Genomic DNA, 16,048 nt, shown 5'->3' on the forward strand with positions numbered 1-16,048 from the left:
TCCAAATAATGAATGCTACTGTCTTGATAGCAGACACATGGTGATAACGGCAGGGTTTGTCACCTGTTCTCACGTACTGCAATAAAGAGCTATGGAGAGCAGCAGCTGTTTCTTCTGCTTCGCACAGAGAGCACGGAACCGATAACCCTCCGGATCAGCTCTGCAGCCAGGGCTGACTTAGCCGGGGCGGCGCTTGGAAGAGCAGGCGGGGCGCGAAGGCGGCCGTGGGAAGGGAACGCAACGGCGGCGCGGGGCCGCGAGCGGCGCCTGTTGCCCTGGCGACGGTGCCGCCCGAGTCTCGCGCAACCCTCAGCGTCTCGCGAGACGGCGCCCGGTGCGGGCCGGGCGGAAGCGGCCGCAGTGTTTACAACTCGCCGGGGCGGGGACGTGGTAGGAGCGGCGCTGGCAGCCGAGCCGGGCGGTGGGGGCCGGCGGCACCGGGAGCGGTGAGCGGGCCACCTTCCGCGCCCATGTGCCCGCAGCCCCCGCCGTCCATGGAAGTGATGGAGGGGCCCCTCAACCTGGTGAGCGCGCGGCCGCGGTGGGTCGGGGGGTCTTATTAGCCCGTCCTGTTGCCGCGCTCGGCCCTCAGGCGGCAGGGAGCGGGTGGCCCACGCATGCCGGCGGAGAGCCGAACGGGGAAACGCGACTTGAGCAGTAAATAGGGCCCTTACTGCCCCCTCCCCTCCCCCCCCCTTCCCACCCTTAGCACCTGTTCAGAGGTTGTGCCAGGCCGTGCTGAAGCGGCACCGCGTCATGGCCTTCCCGGAGGGCAGCGAGGCCGAGCCTCTGTCTCGGACTTGAAGCGGGTTCTGGGAGGGGGTGGCCGAGAGGCGGGGTAAGCGACAGCAAGGCCACGCAGCCCTGCTGTGCAGGACGTTCCGCAGGGCCCCGGCTGGGGCGTTTTGCGGCGGAGCCAGGCTGCTCCGTGCCCGGCAACACCGCTGGAGAGGACACAGCGCAGGGGTGCGCGCAGCGACATGTTTACATTGTGGGGAGGGGGCTGTCTGGCCCAAGTTGCAAACATAAAGGACAAGGGAAGTTCTGTAAGGAAGCGTTTAGGTGACACAGGCCATATTTATCTGAGTCTAAGGAGTTCTAGAGACTTATCAGGGCCCTCTACTGACTAGACGCTTCTTTTAATTTCACAAGGTGAAATACTTCAGAATCTTAAATTAGTAATTACTCTGCTTAAACTAAATTTCCTAAGGAACTTTAACCGAACAGATGTCTGAAAAATACATCTTCACAAAAGCTAATCAGATTTTAAGCAGGCTAAATTGGTAGGTTTCTGTCACACAGACAAGGTCTAGGGTTAAGAACAGTTAATTCTCTGCTGTCTTGTGAATTTTATCAAAGCCATACCTTGACTGTGCCTCAGATACAGTGATACACAGAACATTCCCTTAGAACACTAGTTTTGGTCCAACAGTGTAATTACCCAGAAACAGCACACTAGGAATACAGCTGTGGTGCTTCCAGGAATGAGTTTGATCCAGAAATTGTTTAGACGTTGCCATGCAAACATTGGAGACTTGTGCCAGTTTAGTTTTTAATCAAAGCTTCTTTGTCCCAGCATAGTGTCAGCCCTGACAAACCCTTGCCTGCTCTGTACAGAGACAGTCAGGTATTTCTAGATTGCTCTCTCTGGTTTCAGAAAGGCTTGTAAAATTGGTATGGCGAACCACCCACGGAATTAGGGCTGACAGTGTAGCAGGAAAATAATCTTATTTAGATCTGAACCAATAGTGCAGAACCACTCTAGTTGTGTGTATCATGCTGACCAAAAGAAAAAAAAATCCTTAGTAGTTTTGTAAGTACCCTGATGTCTCCATTTCTGTCAACACAGAGCACATCAACTACTCATAATCACTTGTATTGGTGGCTTTTGGTTATTATTTATATTGGACTGTTTGCTTAGCCTTCCTAATTACAGGTAGCCATACCTTGTTGTATTCTTCCATTACATTCTTGTTCTACCTTCTGAAAGATAAATTTCCCTCAAAATAATATTTTGTCTTCATTCATATAGGTCTTCGTTAATGACTTAAATTACTAATGATATTTCTCTGTCTCAAGTTTTATATTTTGTTTTCCCTAATACACTGATTTACTTCTGTAGATGGCACTAAACAGATACTAATTTGCTTTCCAGATCTGCTTAAAAAAAAAAAAATCTGTAACTGCAGTGTGTTTTGTTTCGTTGCTGACCTTCAGATCTAGTGACTTCAATGAGAAACAACGTTCTTTAACAGATGAAAACCTTTTACTGCAAAAGCATGAAGAAAAATCTCAGAAGAAAAGATGCTCTGTTAAAAAACCAACGAAACAAAAAACCCAAACAAAACCTAACACCAAAACGCAGTAAAAGCTTTTCTATGCTACTTATTGTAGGGGCAATTCCTACTGCCATCTGCTTTAGGCAAAGAATTCTGATCTCCTATCCAGCAATAACTTCAACCTTAGGCATAGAAGTAAAAGGTATCAATTAAGAAGCACAACAGTACACTCTTGACTATTAGAAGCAACACAGTAAAAACGAGGCAAATAGTATCAACCTCAGGAACAGACTAAAAAGTAAACTTGCTCATTGAACAGAATCTGACACCCAGGACTTCACAAATCTGCTAATAACCCATACCACCTCTACTTTGTATTTTTCCTACAAGGTAATAGCACTTTATGTGGTTGATAATAAAATACAGTCCAAAATCTGGTGAAAATCTATTGTCTCTTAAGTTTCTCAAAGTGTAAGGGACCCATCTTGCAGAGCTGTTGTTTTGATGAAAACCAGAAAGCACAGACCAGTGGCTGGAGTGAGAATAACACAACGCAATGTAAATTGCAAAATTCTCATGTAGTGGAAGCTTCTAATTTTAATGCTGTAAGCCACTGGTAGCAACCATTCCAGTGCAAGTCAATTAATGGTCTGTTTTAAGAAACAGTTTCAAAGTAAGGCGAGTGCTATATCCACACAAGGCCAAAATGACCAGCAGAACGAATCCACAATAGGAAAAAGTAGGAAGAGAAAATGGTGTCTATGAAAGTTTGCCAGAGACCAAGAGATTTAAACCACATGGGTCAATGTTCGAGACTGAATGCCATCACACACCTCTCTTATTTTGATTGGAAAGCCAGGAATAGTATATTAATCTGCAGAAACATCCACTGAATATATATATATATGTAAAGATTAACCTATATTGCTATACTTTTCTGATCTAAAATAATAATAATAAAAAAAAAACCAACCAAACAAAAAAAACCCAAACAAACAAACCAAAAAACCCCCAAACATATATGTGCAGAGGCACTCAATTATAGGCTCAAACTAGAGAAAATAAGCTTTCAGGTAATAAAAATGGAAGTGTTGTTATATAGATATGCTAACACAGTGTTTTTAACCACAATGGAGGAAGCCTTGTCTTGGTTTCGCCTCAGTAATGACTAGGGCCACCAGGATGATCAGAGGGCTAGAGCACCTCTCCTATGAGGACAGACTGAAAGTTGGGGCTGTTTAGTCTGGAGAAAAGGAGGCTCTGAGGTGACCTTATTGTGGCCTTCCAGTATCTGAAGGGGGCCTACAAGAAAGCTGGGGAGGGACTTTTTAGGATATCAGGTAGTGATAGGACTAGGGGGAATGGAATAAAGCTGGAAGTGGGGAGATTCAGATTGGATATGAGGAAGTTCTTCACCATGAGAGTGGTGAGAGCCTGGAATGGAATGTCCAGGGAAGTGGTTGAAGCTCCATCCCTGGAGGTGTTTAAGGTCGGGCTGGATGAGGCTCTGGCCAGCCTGATCTAGTGTGAGGTGTCCCTGCCCATGGCAGGGGGGTTGGAACTAGATGATCCCTGTGGTCCCTTCCAACCCTGACTGATTCTCTGATTCTATGACTTGATCTTTATGAGGCCATTCGTTTCAGCTAAGGGAAGAGTAAGGCATGTACCCACAGAGGCAACAGCCTGTCTGACTGGTGACTGGAGGTGGTGAGGGGATGTGTCAGCCAAACATCCAGATCAGTAATAGCCTCCTTTGAAAAGCTCAACAATGTTCTATTCTGTCACATAACTACTGTTAAAGTACAATACAAAACTGTACCACATTGCACATGTAACAACTTGCAGTAACTCCCATTCAAGAACATAGTTAAACTAAGCTACAGCTGGTGGACAGAAGCATTATTTATTTACTGGCTTTCTGTGTGGTTTGGGTACCTATCAGCAGTGCCTTTCTGCCATATCATGCTAGCGTTACGTGCATATCATCCAGCCATGCAGTTCTGCTCCAAGTGAGCATGTCTAACAGTTTAAAGACCCAAATGAAGCCATAGAGGCCTGGGTAGGAAGCAGACCGAACTCATGGCTGAAGCTTTTCTGCTCCAGTTGTTTGAAATTATTTTTCCTGGAATAATTTTTTTACTTGACCATTTGTTGTGATGATTCAGTTGTCCCTACTAAAGGGTAGCTCTGTTGTTGTAATAGCTTGAGCCATGTGGTTTAGGGCTACGTATAAAAGACCTGATTTTGTTTGTCAGGGCAGTAAAACTGCTCTCATTTAGCTTGTAACCTCAAATTAGCACGACTTGTGCAGCACTCTATATGGGGACAAGAAGGGCGTTACCAAAGCAACTTAGAGCTGTAAACAAAATGGCTCTGACAAGCAAGTTGAAGCATTTAGTGCTTTTATCATACTAAATGGATAAAAAGGGGGAGAATGAGGTTGATTTGACTATGCAATAGGTTAAAAGTTACCACACCTTAATGAGGTTACAGGTGATGAGGGAAAGAGCTGCAGCTATGCCTGTAGGGTGGCTTTGAAGACTCCACCTAACCTAAGCAACATAAGCTGGTTTTATTCCAGATCTCTTAATTGAATTCACATGGTAAGGAACTCAGACTAATCATTTTATCCTAAATTTGGAATAGGTTTGGAACACAAGTGAAGTCAATTAGAGCTATTTGGTGAGTTCATGTTGGTTGGCTAAACAACTGGTTGCTTGTCTGTGCATATGTTTAAATTCTAATACTATTTCTTACAAGTGAATTGAACTTCCAGCATCTTTACAGTTTAATATAAAGTGGGTGAGGAGTCTGTTATATTGAGAATACATTTTCATGAGTGTTTTCACATACTTGTTTTGCTCTATAGTCACGGTGTTTACAGTGTAATTTACAGTTGAGTATTTTTGTTGACCTCACCAAGTACATGCTTTCAAAGACAGAAAACTGAGTTAACATGAGGCTAGTGGTCTTGATCAGCCACAGTGTGTTCTGTCATTATTTTGTTTCTCCTTCAGTCAATTCCATCTTTCTCTGTAGAAGGCAAGGAGTATTTTTAAGGAAGTTTGCTTCTGTTGACACATTACCCTTTCTTTAGGCCTAGCAGAAAATATATTCCTATTATTTAGCATAAGTTACAGTACGGTTCTTCATTATTTTTGCTTTTAGTGTAACTGCCTAAAAATAAAGTATTTTTATATAATCACCTCCAAGTTTTAATCATGACTGCACTTTTTCAAATTAAAAAAAAAAAAACAAACGATGGCCACAGTTTATTCTTGGAGCTGTCAGGTCAAGTTTTCCTCTTGTATTCTGTGTCCGTTCTGTTTTTCAATGCACATGGAGACAAATGCATTCAGACCTTACTGAGTTCACCATTTCTTGGTAAGAATGGATTTGAAAGAGACTTCTGTAGTTACAGCACTGATAGAGTGTTTGTGGTGGAGAGGGAATAATGGTGCACCAACCACCTTATCCCACCCTTTATAGCCTGCTGCTGTAAAAATCATACAGAATCACAGAATGTTAGGGTTGGAAGAGACCTGGAAAGATCATCCACATTGAAGGTACTTCACAGGATCACAGGATGTCAGGGGTTGGAAGGCACCCAAAGAGATCATCAAGTCCAACCCCCATGCCAGAGCAGGACCATACAATCTAGCTCAGGTCACAGACGGGCCTTGAAAGTCTCCAGAGAAGGAGACTCCACGACTTCTCTGGGGAGCCTGTTCCAGTGGTCTGTGACCCCTACAGTAAAGAAGTTCCTCCTTGTGTTGAGTTGGAACCTCCTGTGCTGCAGCTTACATCCATTGCTCCTTGTCCTATTACAGGGAGCAAGTGAGAAGAGCCTGTCCCCTCCCTCCTGACACCCAGCCCTCAGGTATTTGTAAGCATTTATTAAATCCCCTCTAAGTCTTCTCTTTTCCAGACTAAAAAGCCCCAGGTCCCTCAGCCTCTCCTCATAAGGCACTTAGCACTCTGTTGTAAAATATGGAAGCAATACCATGTTCACTTTCTGGCTCTTCCTTTCTCCAAATACAATCTTAGGACAAGAATGTATCCTTAAGGAAAGAAATCCCCCCAAAAATTCCTCATCTCTCAAGAAAGTACCTTCATCTTTACTTTCAGCAGTAACAGAGCACAGGTATTGATCCTTTCTGGCAAAGATAACTGGTACCCACAGTCCATAACATAAAATAGATTATAATAGCAGCCAGCAGTTGTTTCCCTTTAAACATTACAGGCTGTTACACTAGACACAATTCCTTTGCAGACATCTTTCCTCAGGCCCCTTCATTTTAGTAGGTGTGTTTTCCTGCCTTCATTTGTAATTTCATTAGTAAGTAAGGCACTGTAATCTGTGCTTCATCATCTTACTAAAATATATCTCTTTCTAGAAAGCCCTTACTGTGAAGAAAGCAAGCTGTAAGCTTAACATCTTGAGCAAGGCTTTCAGTGAATAGCTGTTTCAGTTAGGGGAAGAAAGGAAAACTAAACATATACAAGAATATATCTCAACTACAGGATTGTTGCAAATTAAGAGAGAGGGTAGTAGACTTAACCTATTTGAAAATGAGTAGTATCACATCTACCTTTTTAAAAAAATGTAGAATGTAGAATTTTGTTACTGTCCTTTATGTAATAGCTAGGGATCAACTGGAATCATATGGGAAAAGGAACAGCTTTTTGTTGTGTTTGGTTTTTTTTCTCCCCCAACTTAAACCTAGTGACATATGGTGTTAATCCTTCAGGTTGCAATAGTGCACTATTTGCAGAAAGAAAAGTAGCATTTTTATTGTTGTTTTTAAGTTTGAGGGACTGGTAGGAGACCTGGCAAGTAGGCTTTACAGCTTAATTTCTATGGCCTGTCATTCACATCATTGTCTAGTTTATATTGGGGAACAAAAGAAGCTGAGCATTCATTTTCGGGGACTGTTAAAGAGAGCTTTAGGCAAAGAGGAGACCTGCATTGCTGTTGTAGAGGATTGCTTGATTATTTTTCTATTTTGCTGCTCAGAAATTACATAGGCAATGATTGGGGCTAGTTGGGTGGAAAATCAAATGGGAGTATTTCTCTGGAACAGCAGTACAAATGCACATATCATCCCTTAATGTCTTGGCTACAGTAGGAAAGTTTGAGCTGTCTAGCTTACCTGCTTTTGTAGCTCATCCAGTAGTTGAAGTTACTCCAAAAAGCATACAGATATCCCTCAGGAACCAAATGTGGCAGAGCAAGGTGAGGAAGCTTTATTAGCTTGGTCATCCTTTACTCACACTTGCTTCCTCTTATGAGAGTCAAGTTGTTGCACCTGTCTGTTTGCCTGCTGGGAAATCCTGCTTGTCTGGATTGGGAGGGACATCTGGAAGCAGCTGTTGACCTGCTTCCCCTGGTCAATTTCATAGCCAGTTAATAAATTATAATTATTTTTACACCACGTTCTACATTTATTGCAACTGGAACAACAACTGGAAGAGGAAAGAGAAATTGCATGTATAAACCTACTGCAGTCATGCAGCAGCTATTTCTGTAATCATCACAGCAGCAGGACCAAAATCAAAGCAGTCCTGCTTGAATCTGTTGGGAACCAGCATAGCAGCTCCAGAATTGTTAGTGTAAATACCTTCTAGCATGACATCAGACTAGGGAGAGAGACTTTTTTTTCACTTTATGCTACAGGACCAATTCTTACACTGCCAGTTCTATAATGGGATACAGGCCACTCTTGAGTTCAAAATAGATTTGCTAACAATGGTTGGACACTGTGTGGCTAAGTGCAACAGAGCCCTAAGAATAAACCAGCAGACTAGACAAGATGGAGAAACTTACCCGTGAGACGTGGCTATTAAGCATCCAAGTATTTCTGTTGCAGTTTCAGCATTTGCTGCTAGGAAACCGCACTACTTGTTTCTTTGCACTGCTGGTGATAAAAAATCTACCATGAAAATAAGAGAAATTCCTTGGTCCTTCCACAGTCAACTAATTGGACCAAACACAGGGTGGAATGAATGATCAAGTATCTCCTTGTCAAGCAGCCAGGAAAACAAACAAAATGAGGAATCCCTCCCCTATGACTACAAAACACCAACCTTTCTCACACAAGGCTGTGCTGAAATGGATTTTTCTTTGCTGTGGTTCCTGTTGTTTCCACTAGAGAAGTCTCACTCTGCATTAGAGTAAGATGGCCTGACCTCCCTATATTTTGATTTAACAGCAAGAAAGACATTTTGACTTTGTAATTACAGGATCCTAGCTTTTCATTTTGCTAGCATCCCTAGGATATTAACTTTATTCACAGTCTATCCCAATTTCAGCTTCACTGGGAGTTAACTGAGAATTTTATATATATGTGTGTGTGTATATATATATTTTATTTATATATATAAAATTGTGCAATATAACAACTGCCTGTCCTCAAATGTTCTCCATGTGTTTAAGTGATTTGAGTAAGGTCATGCTCCAGTAGTTTAAAACAGATGAAAATAACCTTTGAAAACAATCAGAGTCAAATTCTTATAAGTAGAAACTAATAAATGGAAGCAGGTCCCTGGCTTGTTGAATTGCTTCCTTAGCTCTTCTGTTTCTAGCTACCCTTTTTCATCCTGGCCTGTTTTTTCAGACCTGCCCTGCAGTTTGCAGAAGCAGTCGTATCTATGCTAATTATTGAAAATTTGTTTTGCAAGGAGCTAGCTCAGGTGTTTTTATGTGCGTGGCATAGCTAATTTGTAACTGGATGAGCTGCCGTGAATAACTAAGGAGATGGCTCTGTATGACCTGATACTGTTTGTTCATTTCTGTGGGAAATGAGTTTATCTTTCTGGCATGTGTCATTTATAGGGAGCCATAGAAACAGGCCATAAAATAGATGATTTTTCAGTAGAAAAACACTTCCTCTTCTGAGATTATTTAACCTCAGAGCAGAAGAAGCAGGGAATGTTGACAGTTATCTGAGGATTGAGAGAAGATGAGGAAGAAGAATATAACCAAATTATTTGTTGTAAAGAATCAAGGAGCTGTAGAGCTTTTTTAAGAACACTCTGTGTTAGCATATGAAATCGGATTTAGAACATCTAAAAGCTGCTAGGGATTGCTTAAGAAGAGCTGTTGTCCAAAAGAATGTTTTCTGTAGAAGTCATTCTCTTCTGTGGTGTCAGAACTGCTAAAAGTGTGGTGGAAAACTGAACTTACTGTAACACAGGAGGTGATAAGTAAGTTTGAAGGACAAAGAAATGGACCTGCATTTAGGAATTTATTTTTTAAACAGATGTTAATGTAAGCGTGATGTTAGTCTTGACATGTTGCCATCCTGTGTGGATTATCTGACCTTTGTTGCTTCTACCAAGGCTGCAGGAGAAAAGTGTAATTCCATAAGGCCTGTAGGAAACCAGCTGTTCATATCTCAGGATATGGACAGACACACTCATTTTTATGTTCATCCTGGAACATGCTTGAAGCAAGTCAGTTACTTATATTCACCAAACATCTGAAGTCTGACAAGTGTTATGCCTTCAGTTGGGTGAAGGGAGGGAAGAGAGAATTGATATGGGTTAAAGACAGAATTACAAAAGCAGATTTCGGGCTTTCAGCTCTGTTTCCCATGCAGGTTCAAGTCAGTATGGATTTGTTAAAGGCTTGCTTGATAAACAGTAACCAACAAACAGGCAAACACCACCTTCAGATTCTTGTGTCTTGTGTTCTTTCACAGTCAGTGCTCAATACCTGACGGCTGTTGACATCAAACTCAGTAAAGCAGTCATGATGAGTGTGTGTTGCTGACAGTCTTTCCAGTCAGTGACTGTAGCCTTTCCCATTACACAGCTGGTCTTGGAGGAGGGAGCATAAAATTCATGTGTTTTAGTAATGACAAAAATACTTGCTTTCATGGAGGTTGCAGTGCTGGTTACGCAATGCTGTTTCTCACTGAGCATATGCAAATACTTGCATCAATTACTTGCTTTCAGCAACACCTTTGGTCTGCCTTAGTGGTTTACATTACCGGATTACAAATACTAGTACAGACTTAGCTGTTGTATAGCAACAATGTGACTTTGATAACTATGCCTATGCTGCTTCCATTAATGGGCATAAGCTGCAAACAAACAAACAAACAAGCCCAAACAACAAAGAACTTTTGCAATTTGTTCACTCAAGAGGCAAAACCTCTTGGCCATGGCCCAGCAGAAAATGTCAAACCAGCTGTGAGCTGTAACATAATTCAGATATCTTGTATTCTGCTGGGTAAATTGGTCCTAAATACTTACAGCTTCTCATAGCTTCTTATGGCCTCCAGCTCTTCTTGCACAACTACAATAAATGCCTGCCTATAAAGGAGACTTCAAAAGGATTTTGTTGTGTATACACCATCATTGCTGAGTTACTAAACTTTGGTTCTTCCCTGTACAATACAGATTCTTGTAAAGTAGTATTAAAGAAGAAGTCAAATTATAAAGCCTGGAAAGGAGTGGGAGATCTGAGCTTTAAAGCCTGAGAATTGGAGTCATTACAGGTTTCTTACATGTACTGATTACATGTTGGTGAATCCTCATTGATGTAATGCTCATTTTATTTTCAGGCTCACCAGCAAAGCAGAAAAGCAGATCGTTTGCTGGCAGCAGGGAAATATGAAGAAGCAATTTCTTGTCACAGAAAAGCTGCTGGTGAGTAGGTATTTCTCACATTCCAGGACTTAAAACCAATTTATAAATTTGCATGCTTCATGTAAGTAGAATATCTAGTTACTTGCAACATTTTTATTCTTAAAAATGTGAAATTTTTTTTTCAGTCCAGATCAAGCACCCTTTTGGAAAGTTGTTTTCTAATATCAGTAGCTTATGTCAGACATTTCCAAAGTTGTTTTGATTGGGGGTGGTCATCACTGTGAAGTCAGTTCTTTACTCAAGATGAAGCCAACACCTCATGTCATGCACAAACTGCAATTAGGGACCTGCTGTAAGCCAGTTTCAGTATTTTCTTCACTGCTCCAATAGCTGAAGTCACTTGCTTTCTCTGTTGATAAAGGAAATACTTAGACAAATGTCTGCTTACAAAAGTTTACTTACTTCCCTTTCCTAGTGCCTGAATCAAGACAGCTGAGAACAGGTGATGAGCTCAGCTTACCCAGAACTCCAGCACACCAGCAGATTGCATTGCAGGCCTTGATACTGCGATTGACAGCCTCTCCTAAGTGAGACTCTGCATTTACCTGTCCATTTCACTAGTCATGCTTAATTATTTGTGTTGCAGTCTGTCAGCTGTCTGACAGTGTAGCAACTGTGTGGCAGAAGAAGAGGTCTTAATTGGTTCAACAAGTAGGACCTCTCAATGACAGGGCTTGTGTGGAGACAAAATAAGTGGCTTCTCTGAACATCGTAACCTAAATAACAGGCATTCTCACTTTACATTCATAAATACTAGAAAACCCCACAAAGTGAGAAACTGATAATTTCTTTGGTGTTTACGAGTGCTCAGAGCATCTACATTCTGATGTGCAGACTTGTCATTTTGGGTTCCTTCATATACCAAGACAAGCCCCAGAAATGTATCAGACATTTCTTCCTTTTCTTTGTCTGATGTTTTTTTTTTGCCAGTATCTTGCATCCTTCTGAATTTCCTTAAGAATTTCTTATAGGTTGTCCTTTTCAACACTAGCAAGATATGCTCAAAGTCTAAAGTTCTGCTGTGACCCTTAGCCAGAATGTTTTCTGGTTTGGAGGGGAAGTTTATGAAAGAGTGGGAAACAACGGACTATACCTCTTCATCAAGACATAATTGAAAAGCATTACTTTGTAATACTGGTGTGCCATGGGCGAGACGATTTTACTTACCAGATTTTGTCTTGTAGTGCTTGTACATTCAAAGTCAGGTTCTCAGCTGTGTTTTGTCCCTTTATGGGAAAGTTGTTCTTTTGGGACTTTCTGGAAGTGGCTTCTGTGCTGTCCTCCTGAAAAACAAACGGCAGAACCTGAGCCAGCAGGGAAGGCTGTAGCATGGATTAGGGTAATTTTCTCAGACTTTTGTAAAACAGCAGCTGTTTCTAGACACTGTAGCTTGCTAAATACTTTGCTTCTGGACTGCTGCTTTCCTGTGAGGATTCAGAACATGAAATGTAGTTTCGTAGGTTTTGTGGACATCTTCAGACTTTGTAACCTATCCTAAGTGTTTATCAATTTTCTCTTCTGCAGCTTACCTTGCAGATGCTATGAAGCTGACCCAGTCAGAGCAGGTGAGGACGAAGGGCAGCAGATGCCAGAATCAGCTGTGCCTTTTATTATGTGCCTGTGTGTCATATTGTGCCCTGCCTGATCATACTCCTCTGCATAGTTTTCTGAACCTATGGCAGCTGCAGCCTGAGTTTTAGAAGTGCACTGATACTAGGCTTCCTTGAAAGTTTTTCCAAGTGTAAGAGGAGCAGGAACAAGAGAATTACTAACCCATCCAGGGGTTACCCAACAGGGGTTTCTAGTCTGCAAGGTGATAAAACTAGTTTCATATTTAAGTTTTGCTGTGAGGCGCTTAGGCTGTTTTGTTGAGGAACAAAGCTGAGCATCTCAGCTACACTCTGTAGTTTTTGTTTTCTTCATCCTGACAGGAGGATCTCCAGAATAACAGCCCTATGGCTTTCCTTATGCACTGCACAAATTATCCATGAATGTGGTAGTGTAGTCTGCTCAACACTTTTAAAGCAGCAGGCTTTGAGTTTAGCCAATAATTATCAAAGGAAATAACCTGTGGAGGTGGATATCTATCTTTCCTCCAAAGAGTCATTCTAGTAGAAAAATAGTAGCCTCTTACCCAGGTGGTTCCTGTGAATTATTAAGCAGCATGCCACCCCCTTCATTAAATATGGCTGAATCGTTTAGGACCATGTCTGGCCTTGGAACAGTTTTCCTCTTAGTGTTGGGGGTTACTAACATATCATCACAGAGGCATGCAAATAGTTTTGTGTCATTTAGCTGAAGTGTGGCTGCGTATGCCAAGTGAATCTCTTCCTTTTTGGTGTTGGGTGTAGGTCAATTAAACTCCTAGAGCCTCCACACAGAGCTATTGTAGCCTAGTCAGTATTAAAAACAAACGAACAAATGAAAAGATGAAATGTTAACTCACTCCTTCATAATACCAGTAGTTATGCTAAGTTTGTGTGCCATATCTCAAGCTGTTGCATTGTAGAAGCAGAGTGCTTCTTGTTTGATTTAGTATCTGAGTAAGAAAAGCTCCTTTCCCCCCAGCATGCTGTGATGCTGTTTATGTAAATGTTGACATGCATGTAACTTTCTGTGCATGAATATTCAGGTGGGATTATGGATCACCAACTGAACTGTTTAATGTTGTTCTTACTCAGGCTCAACTATCACTGGAATTACAAAGGGATAGTCATATGAAGCAGTTACTGCTCATCCAGGAGCGGTGGAAAAGGGCAAAGAGGGAGGAAAAGCTGAAAGCCCAGCAGAATGTTGACAAAGAAATAGCTACACATCTCCAGACTTCTTACAAGCCATCTGCTGAAGATTCTGATGATCAAAATATATTGGTTCCTGTCACTCTGAAATACAGCCCTTCCATGGAGAAACACCCACAGGATATTCAGGGTGTCTTTGACAGGGACCCAGATACACTATTATTTCTGCTTCAGAAAAAGAAGGAACCAGTGGAAGCATGCCTTGGGAGTAAAGCTCCAAAAGATGACAAAACAATAATAGAAGAGCAGGCAACCAAAATTGCAGATTTGAAACGACACATAGAGTTTCTTGTAGCTGAAAATGAGAGGTTAAGGAGGGAGAATAAGCAATTAAAAGCAGAAAGCGCTAGACTCCAAAAATCTCCACTAGACAAGGAGCTGGATGTAGATGCTGACTTTGTTGAGAAGTCAGAGTTGTGGGGTCTGCAGCAACATTCAGAACCTATGTCTTCAGCTGCAACTTGGCAGAAGTTTGCAACAACTGCTGGGAAGGCGAAGGACATTCCAATACCCAACCTTCCCCCCCTCGACATCCCTTCGCCTGAACTCCCTCTGCTGGAACTCTCTGAAGATATGCTGAAAGGCCTGATGAATAGCTAAAAACCAGGAAAAGTGCTCCATGTAGTTACCCAAACTTAAGAAAAGGGAAAGCCACCAGAACACTGGTGATCTGAGGGCAGAAACATCTAACACAATCTTACTGTTGGAGAAAAGGCATTAAAACAACTTGGTTACTGTGAAATACACATCATATCTGATCTACTTCATGAAAAGGTACCATAATCGGTGTAAGTTGGCAAGCTCTTTAGTCTTTCTCCCAATGTTTCAAACCAAATGACTGCCTAGAGAATGTTTCAAGTAATGCAATCCTTCAGGGTTTTGAAGTATGCTATATGTAAGAGTTATCTGTAATGCCATAAATGATGGTGCAGAACCTAACTGTTACGGTTGCCACTTGGCTGCCACTTCTTACTGAAAAATGCTTTCTAGCATGAATTTAAACTGTGCATTTCATTATGCATAACTTTGTTAATTCAGAGACGGTGCAATTTATACACCTCCTAGATGGATTTATGTGCCATGCGCTATACTCCTGACCACATTTAACCTCAAGTCAAGGGAGATTTTGATTTCCATTCTATGAAGGAACCAACTTATTAGTTCTGTTGACAGGGGTGTTTTTTTTTTTGTTATCTGTTTACATAACTAATCAGGGTGCATTGAATCTAGATTTGGGTTCTGTGACATTCTTTAAAAAAGAAAAATCTATACTTAAAGAGAAATACCCTTTTTGTTTTCAGTGATGCATGAATGGGAGTACTTCTAGCTGGCAGTATTTGATTGAAAAAGAAATTGTTTACAACTTAACCTGATTCAAAAAGGATATGAAAATAAAAAACAAGGTGTTTTGACACTAAATATGTGTTAAATCTCTACAAACATTGCAGAATATTAAAAACAACAGTGTTGGTACAGACATACAGCTGAACGTCTGTGTTCATCACCCAGCAGATGCAGGAAAGCTGGGGTGAATTCAGAGGTTTCTGAGAAGGGCACTGCAGGCCTCTTCACTCTCAGTCCCTTTCAGCATGGGCCTGGCTGTGCCCTGCCCCAGAACATCCTCCAGTCGTACCCCTGTACTGGAGTGTTACCACTCCAAGGCGGGGGGGGGGGGGTGTGTGTGTGTTGCAATATGTAGTGGAGGCATTAGTTAACTTTAGCTGTAACTGATTAATGAAAAGTGTTAACTGTTGCCACCTACCCCACTTGAAGTTATTTTTGTGCTGTTATAAGGTAAGCTTGCTATCTAAGGGTATGTTTTTCTTCCAGAACAGACCTGCAAGTGCAGCAAGAACACCTAACTGCTGTGCGCATTCTGCCCTCTGTATACTTGGTGTATACCCGTGCTTGCTTGAAGGAGAGTAGGGTCTGGAAGCTAGAAAAAGCCTATGGAAACACACATCTCTTGAGCTGAATTGTAGCAGGAAGCTAATTTTTCAGGGGGGGAAAAAGACTTTATTTTTCATTTGAAGCAGTTTAGCTTGTGGCCCCACAGAATGGCTGTGATGAGGTAACCTGTTCCAGGTAAGCTGTTCCAGGTCACCCTCAGCTGCTGTTCCCACAAAAGGACAAGTTCCCTTCTCCACTGCCACCTGCTCGGCTGGCTGTTGCAGGCGATGAGGCAGTGGAGCGCGGTGTTTCTATTCATGTAAGTAAAGCAAAGAAAACCGTAGGTGCTAACAAGAAGGAAATGCAATTATTTAATCTCATGTCCATGCCAGGGATGATAGCCCAGGGCTTTTAGGTACAGACAGA

The 16,048-nt window shown here is 41.9% G+C and overlaps 1 protein-coding gene across 2 annotated transcripts; it reads left to right on the plus strand.

The window, feature by feature from the left end:
• Window positions 1–470: 470 nt before the first annotated feature.
• Window positions 471–15,129, plus strand: NRBF2 (nuclear receptor binding factor 2). Of its 2 annotated transcripts, none has more exons than XM_054382340.1 (4): window positions 471–524; window positions 10,850–10,934; window positions 12,459–12,499; window positions 13,616–15,129. In XM_054382340.1, the coding sequence occupies exons 1-4, from the start codon at window positions 471–473 to the stop codon at window positions 14,330–14,332; spliced, it is 897 nt and encodes a 298-aa protein (XP_054238315.1). In that variant the 3' UTR covers window positions 14,333–15,129. The 2 variants fall into 2 exon arrangements, with proteins under 2 accessions (XP_054238315.1, XP_054238316.1); XM_054382341.1 differs by lacking the exon at window positions 471–524 and adding an exon at window positions 1,519–1,548.
• The last annotated feature ends 919 nt before the right edge of the window (window positions 15,130–16,048 follow it).

The sequence above is a fragment of the Indicator indicator genome, chromosome 7 (assembly GCF_027791375.1).
Source record: "Indicator indicator isolate 239-I01 chromosome 7, UM_Iind_1.1, whole genome shotgun sequence".
Classification (NCBI taxonomy): domain Eukaryota; kingdom Metazoa; phylum Chordata; class Aves; order Piciformes; family Indicatoridae; genus Indicator; species Indicator indicator.

What these genes read in the sequence shown, in the direction of transcription:
- NRBF2 (XM_054382340.1), top strand. Translation starts at nt 471, where the DNA reads ATGTGCCCGCAGCCCCCGCCGTCCATGGAAGTGATGGAGGGGCCCCTC. An exon ending in TTGTCACAGAAAAGCTGCTG is followed by an intron (nt 10,935 to 12,458) that starts GTGAGTAGGTAT and finishes TCTCTTCTGCAG; the next exon opens with CTTACCTTGCAGATGCTATG. An exon ending in AGCTGACCCAGTCAGAGCAG is followed by an intron (nt 12,500 to 13,615) that starts GTGAGGACGAAG and finishes GTTCTTACTCAG; the next exon opens with GCTCAACTATCACTGGAATT.